Here is a 15,465-nt window from a genome sequence, read left to right on the forward strand (position 1 = left end):
ATAATAAGACTTGTTTGCAACGTCAGTTACATTTTTGTAATAATTAATAATAATAATTGCTTATACTTACATAGCACTTTTCTGGACACTCCACTCAGAGCGCTTTACAGGTAATGGGGATCCCCGCCACCACCACCAATGTGCAGCCCCACCTGGATGATGCAACGGCAGCCATAGTGCGCCAGTCCGCTCACCACACACCAGCTCTCAGTGGGGAGGAGAGCAGAGTGATGAAGCCAGTTCATTAGATGGGGATTATCAGGAGCCCATGATTGGTAAGGGCCAATGGGAAATTTGGCCAGAATGCTGGGGTTACATGATGTAATGTGATGACACGGTTATTTCTCAAACTCAACCTAGGATTACATCACTGTAGTCACAAGGCCTCGAGTCCTTGGGTCACATTTTTGTCTCTAGTACCTAACTCAGTGGTTCCCAACACTGGTCCTGAAACAAGTCTTCTGCTTTTTGCTCTGAGTGCCTAATCACAGGCTACTTGATTTCAGTTTTCTGTCGGGGGTCACATTTAATTTGCATTCAGCTCGTAAGAGGTCCAGTGGGTTTTGAAATGGGTAGCAGGAACAACTGCCCTCATTCTGATGTGCAGCCTGAAAAATTCCCAGGTGGGGCTTTGTACATGGAAAAAATGCTCAATGTGGGAGTTGTCTGATACTATCATTCCCACCTGTGTCTAGTCAGTTCTTGAGAGCTGTTAAATATATCCACAGGCAAGATGAGGGGAGGGTGTGTATAGTTCTGTGTGCTGATGTTGCTATAAATGGTACCCTTGACTATGGGTATTTGTAACACTCAGGACCGACAACATAAACAAGTTAAAAGTTTAAATGAGCAAGCAGATCAATTAAGTAATCAATTAACACTGTTTATGTAGAGCTCAGCTACAATAATAAGCAGTAGACCATGATCCTCCAGGAGCAGGGATGCTAACCACTATTAAAATCATGGTCAAGAAGACTCTCAAACTGGCCCTGTTGAAAACATATCCTCTAGTTCTAGTTAGATTTAAAGAGTAAACTAGAAAGATTTCATCCCTTGAGAACCAGGAAATTATTTAACACAAAAATGTCAAAAACATTTGGGAAAAAAACCAAGAATGACAAGTTTAATGTTGTCCATTTAAGCACAAAAGGAGACCTATGGAAAAGAAATGGGTTACATCCCAAAATTCATTCTATGCTGATCCTATGTTAGCATCTTCCACTGTAAAACATAGTATTCCTTACAAACACATTCCAGTTCAGGATGCTAAGTCTTTAGATTTACCATGGTTTCACCATAGTCTTACTGTACATCCATTTCGGTTTGGCTTTCCATTTTCAATCATGGTATATCGCACTTTTCTATGCTTTCCAGCATTATACTACATACCACACTGTTCATTTGGGTTTGACTAGGGTATGCCTGTGTATACATGCATTTCATCATCATCATCAACACCCACTGTTTCATGATAGCCTCCGCTAACACTCTTGAATAATGGCTCGTTGTCCATCTTCATGCAGCTTGCTTCTACAAAACCTACTGATTTCATCACATACATATATATTTGTAATACAAAGCATATACAATACTCAGTTTTACCCAACAATCTCTGAACAACCTTCGCAAAAATATTAAAACTAAAATGATTGTTTAAAACATTTAATAACTGAAGAAAGTGAAAGTCTGCCAATGTCTACATAGAACTTCAAGAAGCTTGTCGTTCCTATTATTAATGAATGACCACCAATTAATGAGCTGCATTGGTCCGTTCAAAACAGGCCCTATAGACAGGGCTGTAAAGACGCCTTTAGAAATGAAGAAAGTTTAACCTCAGTAAAACTAGTAATGTTGCTTAATTACCATGTGCAGCCAACTAACTGCACACAGCTCCTGCCTTCAATGATAAGAACATAAATTACAAACATAATGGTTACAAATGAGAGAAGGGCAATTCAGCCCAGCTATGCCATTTAGTAGCAAATGACCCAAGAAACTCATCCAGCTCTTGAAGGAAGCCAGGGTATAGGCTTCAACACCGTCTGGACAAAGAAGTCTCCTGTTCTCAGTTTTATGCCATTAGTTTCCACTTGTGTCCTATGTTGAGGTCCACTGTTTATCCTGGATACATCCATTGTGTAGCCTTTGAGCTTTATCGATACTTGTATCAGGTTTCCTTGCAGTCCTCTTTGTTTTAAACTAAAAAGGTTCAGGTCTCTCAGTCCTGCAGTGGAGGATATTCCTTACAGGTCCCAGAATGCCTCGTTTGCTTTTCTCTGGACCAATTTCAGAACAAATACCAAAACCGTGTGTGGTTCTCTAAACAAGGCTTTCCTACTGCCTTGTGCAGCCAGTGGGTGAACAGCTCATCAGTGTGGCCTCGCCTGGACACACCCACGTCAGCCAGAATGTGAAATTACTCGTTGGCAGCCAACAGATTTGAGATGTGATTCAACTGAAAATACTAAATGAATAATGAACACTAAGATGCATTTCGTGAAAAGAATTCTAACGCTGTGCAAAGTATTTAAAAAACATTTCTCAATTCACAGGCCAGCCTCTTTCTGCGACAGGGTGACTTTAAACTCCTGTCCTGTCCCGGAGCTTCCCGAGGGCGGAGGAACTAGCCGGGCCGCGCTCCAGCGGAGGGCCGAGTGCGCGCGCCGCGCCGCCCCACTCCTACAGTTTTGAAAGGGACCCCGGGAGCAGCTGGCTGGCCGCCGCGCGTCACGGCAGCATGTGCAGCTTGGACACCAGCTCCATCACCTTGGACCTCTTCCCGCCGGAGGAGTGGCCGGGCTTCTCGATGCCGTACACGTACTCCAGGAAGCTGCAGAGCGGCGCCAGTGGCGCGGGGTAGCCCAGGTTGAAGACGCGCAGCACCTTGAAGAGCTTGTCGATGGCGCTGCCCAGGCTGCGCTCCGGGAGGGGCAGCGCCACCCTCTCCGCCGGCGCCAGGACGAAGAAGCGCCTGCTGGGGCTGTCCAGCGGGCCCACGGTCAGGATGCGGGGCTTGGCCTGGCTGTGGGACCCGGCCCTCGGAGCGTCAGGCTGACAGAACAGCGTGGAAATATTGGTTCCAATCTAAGAAATAAAGAACGGCAATGTCACCCCGAGAGAATGTGACTGCTCACCTGAATTCTTACCTCTTCGGAGAGTGAGAGCAGCAGGTGTTCTTACCCAGAAGGGCACAGTGGTTAGCATGGCTGCCTCACTGCGCTGGGGCCCTGGGTACAATTCCTGACCTGGGGTGTTATCTATGGGGAGTTTGCATGTGATCCCTGTGTTCGCAGATTCCTCCAGATACTCCAATTTCCTCCCCAAAGTCCATGGATTTACTGGTAATTTATTAATTGGCTCCTGGGAAAATGGGCCCTGGTGGGGGGGGCGAGGGGGGGCGCGCAAGGGTGTCCAGGATGTACCCCGCCTTGTGCCCACTGCTTGTGGGACAAGCAACCCCGCGCTGAAAAAAGCGGTAAGAAAGTGGCCGGACGGAATGTTACTGCTCTCTTGGATCTAACCCCTTCGGGCAAGACTGTCCCCCACAGGCGTTTTGTCAATTCATGTTCTTACTGGCTTGGAGCTTGGAGTTTTCCCTGGATGGATTGCAAGTTCATCACAACCCCAGTAATTCTGGAACATGAATAAATCTGGACTGATTGCAACAGTTGGTGCTCTCCACAAAGATACAGAAGCAGTGTCTGCTTCCGAGACTTGAAGCCACAAACCTCTGTATCTATCAATACAATGTTTTAGCTCCCATGTGACTATAAAACATCACAGGCTTTCAAGGTTTGTCATGTTATATTCAAACAGTACAAGTTTTTTTCTTAGTAGTCACATTGTCACATGGATGACAGACATAACTCCTATTATGTACTTAGAACAATGCAACAAGTAAGACCAAAACATACATTTTAAGCCAGGCCACAGACTTTAGCACTGCTGGATGGACAGGAGTACTAAGCCATTATCAGGGCAGGTTCTTTCCCATTTTCCTTAACAGTGAAACATCACTTATCAAAGCATTCAACCTTCTGTTTCAAACTGGTGCCTTTCAATCTGCATCTTCCCATGAACTCGATACTTACTGGTGCCAAATCCACAAGGTAGTTGATGGGGGGCTTCGTATTGCTCTTGGTTGGTTGTGAAGCTCTGCTGTTGTTAGCTGGTGGCAACATGTGCATGAGCACCTTCAGCATAGTCAGCATATAGCAATCTGCAAGAACAATAGTTTACGATTTAGTCAGTGTCTTTATGCTATAAAAGTACTAGTACATTTGCAACAAAAAAACCCACAGGCTCCCGCAATAATACTTGGTAATGTGTTGTAGTACACTGAGGCAGTCTCAACTTTAAATGGAGCCTCACTCTGTCGTCTTGTGTGCACCTATTGCACTGACAATTTCTTGGCTGTATTCCTGAAACAGCAATCAGGAGGCACCCTCTACTAGAACTATAGGTGTTCCTAATGTAAACCAGAGCAGAAAAGGGTGTAACACAAGCTGGTCAACACAGGTGTTAGAACATTCATTGCGACTTCTAATAATGTGGGTTTATCTGCAGCAATTGACAGTCAGAACTCACTTAGTGGAGCTGAATACAATCTTCTGCGATCGGTCGAAGTCCAGAATGGACTCATCAGTCTCTGGTGACAGACTGCCGGTTTCCAATAGTTTGCAAAGAGCTGGATTCCAAAAACGATGTGCCCAATACCTCATAATGTCACATTCCCTTAACCACTGTGTCCATGATGCAATGCACTGACCAGATGTTTTCCTAGCATGTCACTGCAAGGATGACCTCAAGATATCTGCAGTATCTAGGCACTGCAGATGGAGTCATCGTGAAGTAAGTGCAGTCTGTCCTTGCAACACCAAGGTCCAACATTTTCAAAATGAGGTCAATTGCAAAATAATTCTTGTCCTGTTGTCTTACAATTCATTTATTAACCACACACCAATGTCTTACACACAGGATGGGTGAATCAGATGTGTATTTCTAAGGTGAATTCTGGGGTCTGCCTCACTGTTGTTAAGATAAACCTTCATAGCTATTGTATACTGTCAATGTGCCTTCTGACACAGAAAGCAACTGTGGTTCTCTACGGCTCATCTGTGGCTGGTTAGATTCAGGTATTGGGTATGAATAATTGGGTAAACTGCTTAAAATGCTTTTGTAGGTATTATTGTTGGTCTATTAGATCCTGTTACCCTTTCAGTTTGTTTGCTGAATAAAAAACTACCAGTTGGCTTGTCAGCATGTTAATCAACTCAATAGATCTTTAACTTTATAGGTTTCATGCCTGTTTTCCAGTTGTACTTCTGAAGGTAAGACATATTGTTCAGCTTCAGAAAACTATACTCCATACATCATTTTGAAGTTTTCTGCCCTTAACTGTGTCAACGATTTACTGCTTTATCTCTGCCCTTCACATCACTACCATCTACCAAGACAGCATGAGACACTCAAGCACATTCATCCCTGTTTGTCTCTTCAGCTGGCTTTAGTTCAAGGGCGCTAATGTTCTATTTAATTGAAACAACATTCATGAGCTCAATAATGCAAATGTACGAGCGAGATGGATGCTTCCCTGTACATTGGTCACACACCACACAGTGTCTGGAAACACAGTGTGATGATAAATGTAAAATACGCAGGACTATGGGTAGGCCTCGATGCAGTCTGCATATATACAATTACTCCAATGAATTCTACGACCTATTTTCCACACAAAAACACTTTGAAGAGACTGCATACACCTGTAATTATAATGTTGATTTCAAAGGAATTGACAACCGTACATCTACAATGAGCAGGAGGTTCCATGACCTCATTTAATGCCTTGGAGTATCGGGATAATTAGCTTAACTTGTACCTCATAAACACGGAGGCATAGCCCTACAGAAATACTTTCTAGATTGGGTGTTTTGTGTTACGGCATAGACCACCTCAGCAGACGTAAGACTTCTATAATTATTATTACTGCATTCTGGGGCTTAATTTCAGATGAGCCTATAAATATGAAAGTCTCTCTGCTGTAGCTCCTGGAAGCTGCTATACAGCATGAGCCCGGTTCAGTTCAGAGGCTACAAGCCTTTTTGCAAAAAGTCTATTAGAAAAGACATCTAATTATAAGCCTACAGAAGAGGAGGAGCTGGTACTCTTGCAACACCAACATGTCTTGCAAATATGCTTGCAAGAACCTCCGACAAGATATAAAGAGCTAGCACTGGCCTCTTCAGGACGACCTCACCTTCCTTCTCCGAGCGGGACTGCTCCAGCAGGGTGACAATCTCAGGCAGCATCTCCTTCTCCGCAATCTGGCGCACTTTGGGCAGCACGCATGTCTCCCACTTGGACAGAAAATTCTCTCCTTTGCCTGGGAACATCCTTTCGAACTCTGAATCGATCTGCACACCAACAGGCAGAAATCAGTCCTTACAACCCCCTCTACTCTTCTACGCACCACTTTGAATGAGAAATTCAGAAGTGAACACATTGTCCTGAGTTCCTTCAAACCCTTTCCCTGCAAAATTCTTAAATTTCTCAGGTACCATGTCCTACAAACATACTTTTTCATACTTTTCAGGATTTGTAGCAATACAAATGACCTAATGATCTTAATTTATCCATAAAGGAAAATTACTGTCCCTTTGATGACACGTTAGCATTAATTGTATTAATCTCTTAGGAGTAAAGCACAACAGCAGTTAGAAATTCGCTCTAACAGGCGAAGGCCTGGCTTACCGCTGAAGGCACATCCAGGAATCGTGGGTATTCTGCGATGACCACGTCCAAACTGGGCCTTTTGCTTGCCATCCATTTCCTCCTCGCACTGAACGTCCTCTCCATGCAGTTCTTGATGACGGTCAGGTTTTTAGCAAGAGGCCGTGTCTTCTTCATCAGGGTGATCCACTTCTTGGCGTCCTCACTGGTTTTCTCGTTAGATCCAGGTTTGGAGTCCACGATGCCCAGCTCAGCTCGCCTCCTCTTCAGCACATACTTCTTTTTGTCGGCCTCCAGCGTTCTCCTGAAGTTGCGCAGCCTGGTTTCAATGTACCCTGTCCGTGACACCGGGTCGTACAGGTGCTCCTGTGAAGATCAAACTTGTCAAGAGGCAGGCTGAGCTCCTGGGAGAAACATCCCCCAAGTTAAATACCCAGAATTCAAGCACTTCTTGCACAGGGGTGTGCATCCCCAGGCCTGGGGGGCCACAGCATTTCTGGGCTTCCTTCTACCTCTGTTCTTAATTGCCTGACTGAGCTACATGTTGAACTGCAAAGATTTATCCCATTCCAAAGCTCTTGAGTTACTGATTCAAACAGACCAGGAAAACAGGAGGAGTCTGAACCTTGCGGACTGGAGAAACTCACCTGGGTCTTATTCTGATGCATCAATTTTGGAACATGTTTATATGTCTCTCTCAGACTTTCCAGAAAAAAATAGATCTATTAGTCCTACAAGTGACATACATTTTTCAGCTTAATGTTATCACAAGACAAAAAGATTGCTGGAGTAGTTCATAGTGTACACAATACCAAACCCAGGACTAAAGGGATAGGAGACATGAAGATAGGGAAATAGACATGAGTAAATACTCCATTCCAAGGAACTGCATTGTGGATCTTGGTTTCAACAATATGTGCTCAAATGTTACAAATCAAATGAGTCACCAGCTGAGTAACCAGATACATTAAAACACAAGGCACAGAAATTGTACTCTGATTCATTTAAAATGGTGTCCTGAAATAGGACACTTGGTGCAAACTTTTCAAAAGAGCAATCAACTTAACTCCAACAATTTTAAGACAACGTACTTTTCATTCAAAGCAGCAACATTCTGCTACATCAAATGCACATGGTAAAGAAATGTAAATAGCAGGAATCAGTGTGCCCTGCAAATAAGAAACACGTAATATTTAGGACATAATGCTCCTTAAGTTACAAAATATTTTTTTAATGAAGATATGCAGCACCTTTTACTACAAAGTAACTGCCAAAACACGATAAAGCCAGGAAATTAGTCAAGCATGCTGAGTTTCAAGTAAGTGTCCTGCTTACCCTTACACACACGACTGCGCCATGTGGACTACCACCTCTGCAAATGCTACTTACAATTCCGTTAATTCCTGCAGAGGGAACGCACAGCCGCAGCGCTGGGAACAGCTCCACGATGTGCTCAGCCAGCATGGTCTTCTGTGCGGAGGTGGGATAGCTACGAACATTAAACACAACCGACATCAAAACATCGCAGGAGACAAGTGCATCCAGGGCTCAGAGACTGGCGGACAGACACACGCGTATCCAGGCGCTGTGGCTGGAACAGGGCTGGTAGAGAGCACGCGACTCAGACTTACAGCCTGTATTCCTTCCAGCAGGTGCCACACATACTATTAGCCTGTACCCTCCTGCTGATGACAAATGTTAATTGGAATAATGAACTGACCTAGTCAAGTGTTAAACAAAATGCCTTCTGCAAAACACTGGCAACTTCTTTATGATAAGGTTATGCCATTGTATTAACAAATTGGTGTTCATGACCTCAGGAGAAAGAGTACAATTGCTGCCCACCCCCCGATGCACTAGGGTGTACAGAGAGGGTCCCAAGCACTGCATCCTCGCGCCTGTGTTGCCAGCAGCCCCCCGCCCTGCCCCCCCTGGCACTGCCAACGCTGCAATCCAGGGGCCCTGACCATTTCACCCCCGCGACCAGCGCAGACCGTCTCCCCTCGAGCCAGGAGGGCTCAAGCCAAACAGAGGAAGGAGCACTTCCTCACGGCCGCGCCGCTGCCCTCCACCCGCAATCATGTCAAGTCCCAGAGCGACACGCACAAGCCAAACTCCTCCACGAGGTAGGCCACGGCGATCTTGATGAGCTTGCGGCGGGTCAGCTCGCAGAAGGAGGAGTCCTTCTCGTACTCGCGGATGACTTCCGGAGCCAGGCCCTCAAGCCGGCCCCGCAGCTGCTCCGAGAAGCTCTGCTCCACGTACTCGCTGTACTCCCCGGACTGCAAGAGACAAGGAGGAGGATCCCAGTCAGACCGCGGGACAGGGGTGCAGAGCGGAGCCACACTTCGGGTGTATGAATTGAAAGTTGTTCATTAATCATAGCTTTTGGCATCGCAAAATACTGAATGCAGTATTAAAGGCAACACACTATAAACTATTGTTTATATGTACATAAGCGAACAATACACACTTGTAATGCGCATATACACAACACATTACTGAATACAGTGTGGTAAAACAGTGCATTACAGCATTAAAACAGTTATACTCTTGCTCACACAGTACAACTAGCTGCATCTGGAAAGCAAAGCCGTTCTGTAAATTCGCAATGTCCGTGGCAACATATAGCTGGGTTACTGCACTTCAGCCTGAATCTACCAGCCAACCCAGCTGTATTAATGGGAACCAGCATTCCTGGCTGACTCCTTATACAACATCTCTTCCAGGGCCAGTGCTGTACTGGTGATCACTGGCCTACAGAACAGGGGTCTGTCTCTGGCTCTAGAAGCCCCATATGGCAATGAAGGACTTCAATACTAACATAAGTATTGAAGTACTAACATTCTCCAAACACTGTAAACCGGATACAGGACAGGAGCCAGTGCAGCTGTTGACATACTGGGAGATGACTAGCTAATGAAACATGGCTTTGATTTGCTTCGTCAAGGAGAACACGCTATAGAGAAACTAGGAACTCTTCAAAGAATGTTAAATGAAGATCAGAAAATAAAGGATATTTTACAAGTGCTCACACGCTGACTTGTTATAAGGACAGTGGAGCCTCTGAATGAAGGAGGCCACTGCTACTGCAGTACAAAATAAAATCTCACCTGTAATCAACACCTTTTGTCCTCAGCAATATGACTATTTTGTTGCCATCATGGCTCTAAGCCCCTGAGCAGCCCTGCAGTTAACCAGACCTGAACAATCCAACAACCGCTTTGGAGAGGCTGCCGAGCGGCCCCATGAGCTCTCCCTACCCCTTCCTTCTCCTGCTCGGACTCCAGCTCTGCTGCACTCTCTCCTGGAAGGGCCTCCATCCCAGGCATCTCGGTCTTGATCTGTGGGGGGCTGAAGGACAGGAACTCCTCATTGAAGTCGGAGGACTCGAACTCAGAAATCCCATCGTCCTTGGGAACGGATATTATCCGAAGGTCATGGCTCTGAAGTTCATCCTCAGTGTAATCTGCATCTCGGAAAAGATAAAAAACGGGTGATAATCTTATTATGATTTAAAAAACGTGAGGTCTTGCTTAATTTGCTACAGTTCTGTGAATAAGCAACAGCAGCAGCTCATACAAATAGTGCATATAAAAAAGTAGATTTTGATCTTTTTTGAGAAATTCTCAAACTGCAGATAAGTCAATATGCATTCAATGCCATGTGTACATGGGCTGAATGTTTGCAAGGTCTCTCGGGTTCTTAGGAGACCTTACTTCATGTTTCTGCTAGTACAAACCCAAAGTCTCTCTCTGCTTCAAACCACTATTACTTTAAATGGTAAAAGAGAAAATGCAGAAAAGGAAAAATGATGTACAGCATTCCTGAAATAGTCCGACTTTGCAAAGAGTCTGCATAATTGATTAGGATCATTGAACCACAAACTCATCGTCTGGGAACCCTCAGCCCTTGGACCCACAGAGAATTATTTTGGGTGCAGGCTTGTGTGCAGCCTGGGTCCCTGCGAGTGGTTTTGCGGGAGACCAATCCCGGTCCTCGCTTGCTCAGAAGTATCCAAGACCCCGGGCTGGTAAAGATCTGAAGCCCTGGAGAGGCGGGTTCCAGCAGCAATCGCAGAGGAGACTGTCCACGGGCACACAGCACAGACAGCCTGATGTGAAAGAGAGCAGGGCTGTTTGAATGAGAAGGATGTGTTTGAGGGAGTCTGTGCGACTCTGAAATGATCTGTGTGACTTTTGCACAAATGTGAGAAAGTAGCAGCCTCTGTGATTTCAGTGTCGGCTCACCGGTAAATATGTAGGCGGTAAAGAGTGGAATTGAGCAGGTTGTGACACTTGCCTCCACTACTTAAGAGCTGTGTGCAACTGTGTGGAAGTTGTGCCGGTTTGAAAATCTAAGCCCACTACCAAAAGTAAGCGTGTGTATTTCTGAAGTGGCTGAAATCCCCCAAACAAACAGCCGCCACGTCAAACTGGGGTGTCAAACGCAACACAGATCTGTGAAGTGCTGTGTCGTCAGCTGTTGCCAAGGGCACTAAAGCTATAATGGAATCACAGTGTGATGACATGGTTTCATCTGTATCCGTGCCATATTACAGACAAAGAAAAATGATGAAGTAGTTTAGCAATTTGCATTATTACGCAATAGCCAGTGGGACAGATCAGACTTCAGAGATGCAACAAGTGCAAATCACCAGCTGTGTAAACAAAAACGAGTCAGAAGCAGTGTAGATCTGGCTTTAAGATGGGAGCTAAGCCCCAGCCATAAGGCAATCACAATGCGACAGAAGATGGAACCAACTTCAGTCACCCTTAGTGTCTACAGCTACTTCACCCTTATCAGAGTGAAACAGCATAACACTGCACAGATATACTCATACTTTACCATCTGTCCACGACTAACTCAATAATTCGGTTATCAAAGACATTTACTTTTAAGCAACTGTTTAATGTTTAAATTTGAAGTAAAGTATTTTATAGAGTATGAATACAAAATGTGACCCAAATCCAGGCACTTTGCCGTTAACGCTTGTGAAATTACTCCTACTAGGGCCGAGACAGAGCTCTAGAGGAGCCACACGGTGCATTTTTATCTAACGATCGCTCCTGTAAAGTAGGGATCGCGTCAGAAACAAACTGCCGGAGCCGGCACGCCATGCTGGGCTCCGCGAGAGCAGGCCTCAGAATCGCGGGGCGAAACTCACAGGGCGTCGCGCCGTCCTCCTCTGCGAGGGACAGGGAGTCGTTGTGCTCGGGCGCGTACAGGTCCCACTCCACCTGGACGCCCACGTCCTGGCCCTCGTCGCAGACCACGCCCACGGGGTCCCCGGCGAACGCCGCGTGCTCGCCATCGCGCTCGGGGGGGAAGTGCACGGGGAAGGCCCCGAAGGCCAGGTCCTCCCCCCCCCCCTCCTGCTCCTCCTTGGGCGGCGCCGAGACGAGGCGGCGGCTGTGGAAGCGCCTCTTCCTGCGGCTGCCCCCCAGGAGGCTGGGCCTGACGGGCCGGACCGCCCCGTCCTCCGGCTCGTCCGGCAGCCGGCGCTTCAGGCTCTGGTTCTCCCGCTCCTTCTCGGCCACGGCGCACTGCAGGTCCGCCCACTTCCCGCCCAGCAGCCGGGCCGTCTCCAGCAGCACCGTCTCCACCGCCGTGCTCACCGCCTCCTCGATGGTGGAGCTCAGGTGCTCCTTCAGGAAGGACACAGACAGAGTGACGTCCATCTCATCCCCCTCCGGCTCCCGCCGCCCAGGTCGCTGCTGGCCGCCTCGCGCGCCGGTCCTGGACACAAGCAGAGGCAGGAAAAGGCCCGGGGCGTGAGGTCAGGAGCGGGACTGGACCCCCCAGCTCCGGCAGCGCCTGGCCTCCTGGGACACGTCTGGAGTGTGACGCAGTGCTCTCTGGGAATCGCTCCTAGAGCGGTTAGTGTGTGTGGAGGCACGCATCACCTCTTCACAGCTGTCTCTGCCCCAGGCCGACCCCACAGAGAGTGCTCTCGGCGGCTCTAGGTCGGGGTTCAGCGCCGCCGCTCGCCTGTTGGCAGAGCTTGCAGTGCGCACAGGGGGCCAGGCCCATGAGGGGACCCCACACGCTTCCGCGAGGAGCTGCCACCCCAGGGCGCTTGCCCTCTGCCCCTCAACACGAGCCTCCATGTAATGGAATGAGGGGCATGAAATAATCTTAACGCCAAAAAGAAAAATCACACACACTCGCGAAGAAGAGGCGACATTTTAACATACGCTTAACGCATCCGTTTTATTGACGCAAGTTCACCATCGGCAGGCTGCTTTCTGCCGCCCGCCTCTCCGTGACACGACTAATCTGAGCGATGGAGGGTCGGACTGTGGTGAAGGAGGAGAAGACCTTGAGAGCACAAGGCTTCCCAACTCCAGCACTGACTCACTCTGCCACCCCCAACTCGCGCAGCGTGTCGGACAGCTCACCCGCTGGGTAGCGTTTATTTTCGTGCGTGTTCGCCGCCGTTATTATTTACGTAAATAAAGGCGGACGCCCAGGAATGATAATTGCGGGGTTAAAAAAAAGCGTGTACGAATTCACACGGACACGAGACTGAGGACGGCACGAATACAAATAAACAGAAATAAAGATGGCACTTCTCAGCAACAAAAGGCAGTCCCAGTTCAAGCCTGGGAGCCCAGCGACAGCCCCGCTCGCTGCTCAGACACACATACCCCACGGCTGCAAGCCTCCACAACAAACAGCTCTCGCCTGTGCGCACAGCCCTCCGCTGGAGACTCTCGGTACCTGCTGCCGGGATCGAGGCCAAAACCTCCTTCTGCGGAGCACCGGGGATTACCGAGAGCACCAGCACGCCGAACCTGCCCAGCCCCGACGACGAAACCGGAGAACTTTCAACTGATGCGCCCCGTTTCTGATGTGTTTTGTCCAAGAAAAGAAACGTCACACCGAAGCGAAACGCGACCCGGAAGTCGATGCGAGGAGCATTGTGGGAAATGTGGCCGTGTCTTTTGTAGTCCGCCTTTCTGGTTACCCGGCGGCCCCTAAGTGCAAATTTAAAAAAATCTCCCGAATTAAATACGCCTGGGGAGACAGAAGGGGTTAAAACAGTTAAGCGCAGAGCTGCATGATCCAGAGACAGTTTGCGACAGATTTTTAAAATGGCCTCGCATTAACATCTAAACTAAATGCTCGAAACATTACATAATTGATTTTGCTGTTTAGTTCTCACAAGTGGTGTGACAACGCAACAGCTATCTGATTTTTATTTTCCATTTTGCTTTATCATTTGCAGTTTTGCATTTTTGTGAAGGTTTCAAAGTACAACATAATTCTTATTGCATCGGTAATAAATATCGTGTGTTCATAAATGGGAGAAATAGTGTGTAGGTCAATTGCGTTCACACAATGCTGAAAGACTATTATGTCGTGTCCCGTACTGTAAGAATCAACTCATCTGACTTAGCTAAATACGGGTCAGTTGGTTTGTCCTGTAATGGTATGTCATAATGTGACCATAAGCGAAAGTAAGCGAACCGCATGTGAGATATATATTTCACCCATCCATCAATTTTCAAACTGCAGAAAGCAACAGGTGCAATGTGGGGCACACCAGTCAGGATATACAGCTTATTTTAAAAAAGGATACATTTCTAATTCGAAAAATGAGCCCAGCATCTAAGGTCTCCTCCAACAGTTCAAAGACAAACTGGTAGGTTAATTGGCTTCTGGTGTGAGTGTGCGTCCTGTGATAAACTGGCGTCCGCGCCGTGGTGTAGCCGGCCTTGCGCCTGTTGCTTGCTGACCTGAGTTGGAAGAAGCACTTAGCAAATGAACCGATGGAAAAAGAAGGGAATTAAAACAATATGAAGCCTATGATTAAGACATGCTTTCCCATATCTTATCACTGAAGGTAACGGGTGGCGCTGAATTGCGTTTCAATGTTGGGGCCGATAAGGGCACGTGGCAGCGGAGGGGTAAGAACAAGCAGCTGGACCTCCACCTGTGACCATTCCACACCTCCCCCCACAGCCCGCCGCAACTAACGTGCATTACAGTATCTTAGACATCGGTTGGAATGCCGTCGAGACACAAAAGGCAAAGACAATATTGCAACAGGAACCACAGGCGCTCGGACCCCTGCGCTCTTCGGAGACTGGGAAGAGGAGTTTTACAGAGTAAGTAACCCAGTTCTTCTTGCTCACCGTACAAACCTTTATTACGCCCTTGGGCTCCAATCAGCTCAAGTCGCCAGGAAGTCCCGGGTGGATAGTGGCGAAGTGAAAGCTGGATGCAGACTATGAATATAAACAAGACGTGTTATAAGGATCATAAAAGGCTCCACGGCCGAAACGTTGTGTTTTTTCTCTCTTCTTTTTTTCAGCATGGAATAAACCTATTACTTGTTCCTACTTAGAAAAATGCGCATTTCCAAAATAAATGTTAAAAGTAACCTTATTATACAGGTCTGTAGTAGGACACAATCTGCTTATTTCTATTTCAGGAAAATAATGGGAAACTTTATCTTCCCAGTATTCTGCGTTATACCCTAAATAGCATTTCTACACAATAAGAAACCAGGTCGCAGTTGTCCTGTCAGCAAGCACCGATACTGTAGGTATGAGCTTCCGATCACGTCATCGGCCGGCTCGCGCAGAAAACAGAATTCTTCGGCGCTCGTCCCCGTCGCCGTGGAGCGAAGTCCTCGCTCAAGCTCGTGCACCAGGTAGCGCCGCGGCGCGCCCCCGGCCGTGAGCAGGCGCGTGGCCGTGCCTCACCTTGCGCTCCGCCACAGCTGGA

General features: G+C 47.3%; 1 protein-coding gene across 4 annotated transcripts; it reads right to left on the bottom strand.

Annotated features, from left to right (window-relative positions):
- Positions 1 to 1,095: 1,095 nt before the first annotated feature.
- LOC148814554 (uncharacterized) lies at positions 1,096 to 15,304 on the bottom strand. 4 transcript variants are annotated; one of them, XM_088906213.1, is made up of 9 exons: positions 14,880 to 15,304; positions 11,897 to 12,468; positions 9,993 to 10,198; positions 8,836 to 9,011; positions 8,119 to 8,218; positions 6,751 to 7,095; positions 6,257 to 6,413; positions 4,092 to 4,219; positions 1,096 to 3,084 (listed from the first exon to the last, which is right to left on the bottom strand). In XM_088906213.1, exons 2-9 carry the CDS (start codon positions 12,408 to 12,410, stop codon positions 2,728 to 2,730), a joined length of 1,983 nt encoding a protein of 660 aa, XP_088762339.1. In that variant the 5' UTR covers positions 12,411 to 12,468; positions 14,880 to 15,304; the 3' UTR covers positions 1,096 to 2,727. The 4 variants fall into 4 exon arrangements, with proteins under 4 accessions (XP_088762339.1, XP_088762338.1, XP_088762340.1 ...); XM_088906212.1 differs by lacking the exon at positions 14,880 to 15,304 and adding an exon at positions 13,380 to 13,638; XM_088906214.1 differs by lacking the exon at positions 14,880 to 15,304 and adding an exon at positions 13,453 to 13,620.
- Positions 15,305 to 15,465: the final 161 nt, after the last annotated feature.

This window comes from Atractosteus spatula, chromosome 26, assembly GCF_055471065.1.
Source record: "Atractosteus spatula isolate fAtrSpa1 chromosome 26, fAtrSpa1.hap1, whole genome shotgun sequence".
Classification (NCBI taxonomy): Eukaryota; Metazoa; Chordata; class Actinopteri; order Semionotiformes; family Lepisosteidae; genus Atractosteus; species Atractosteus spatula.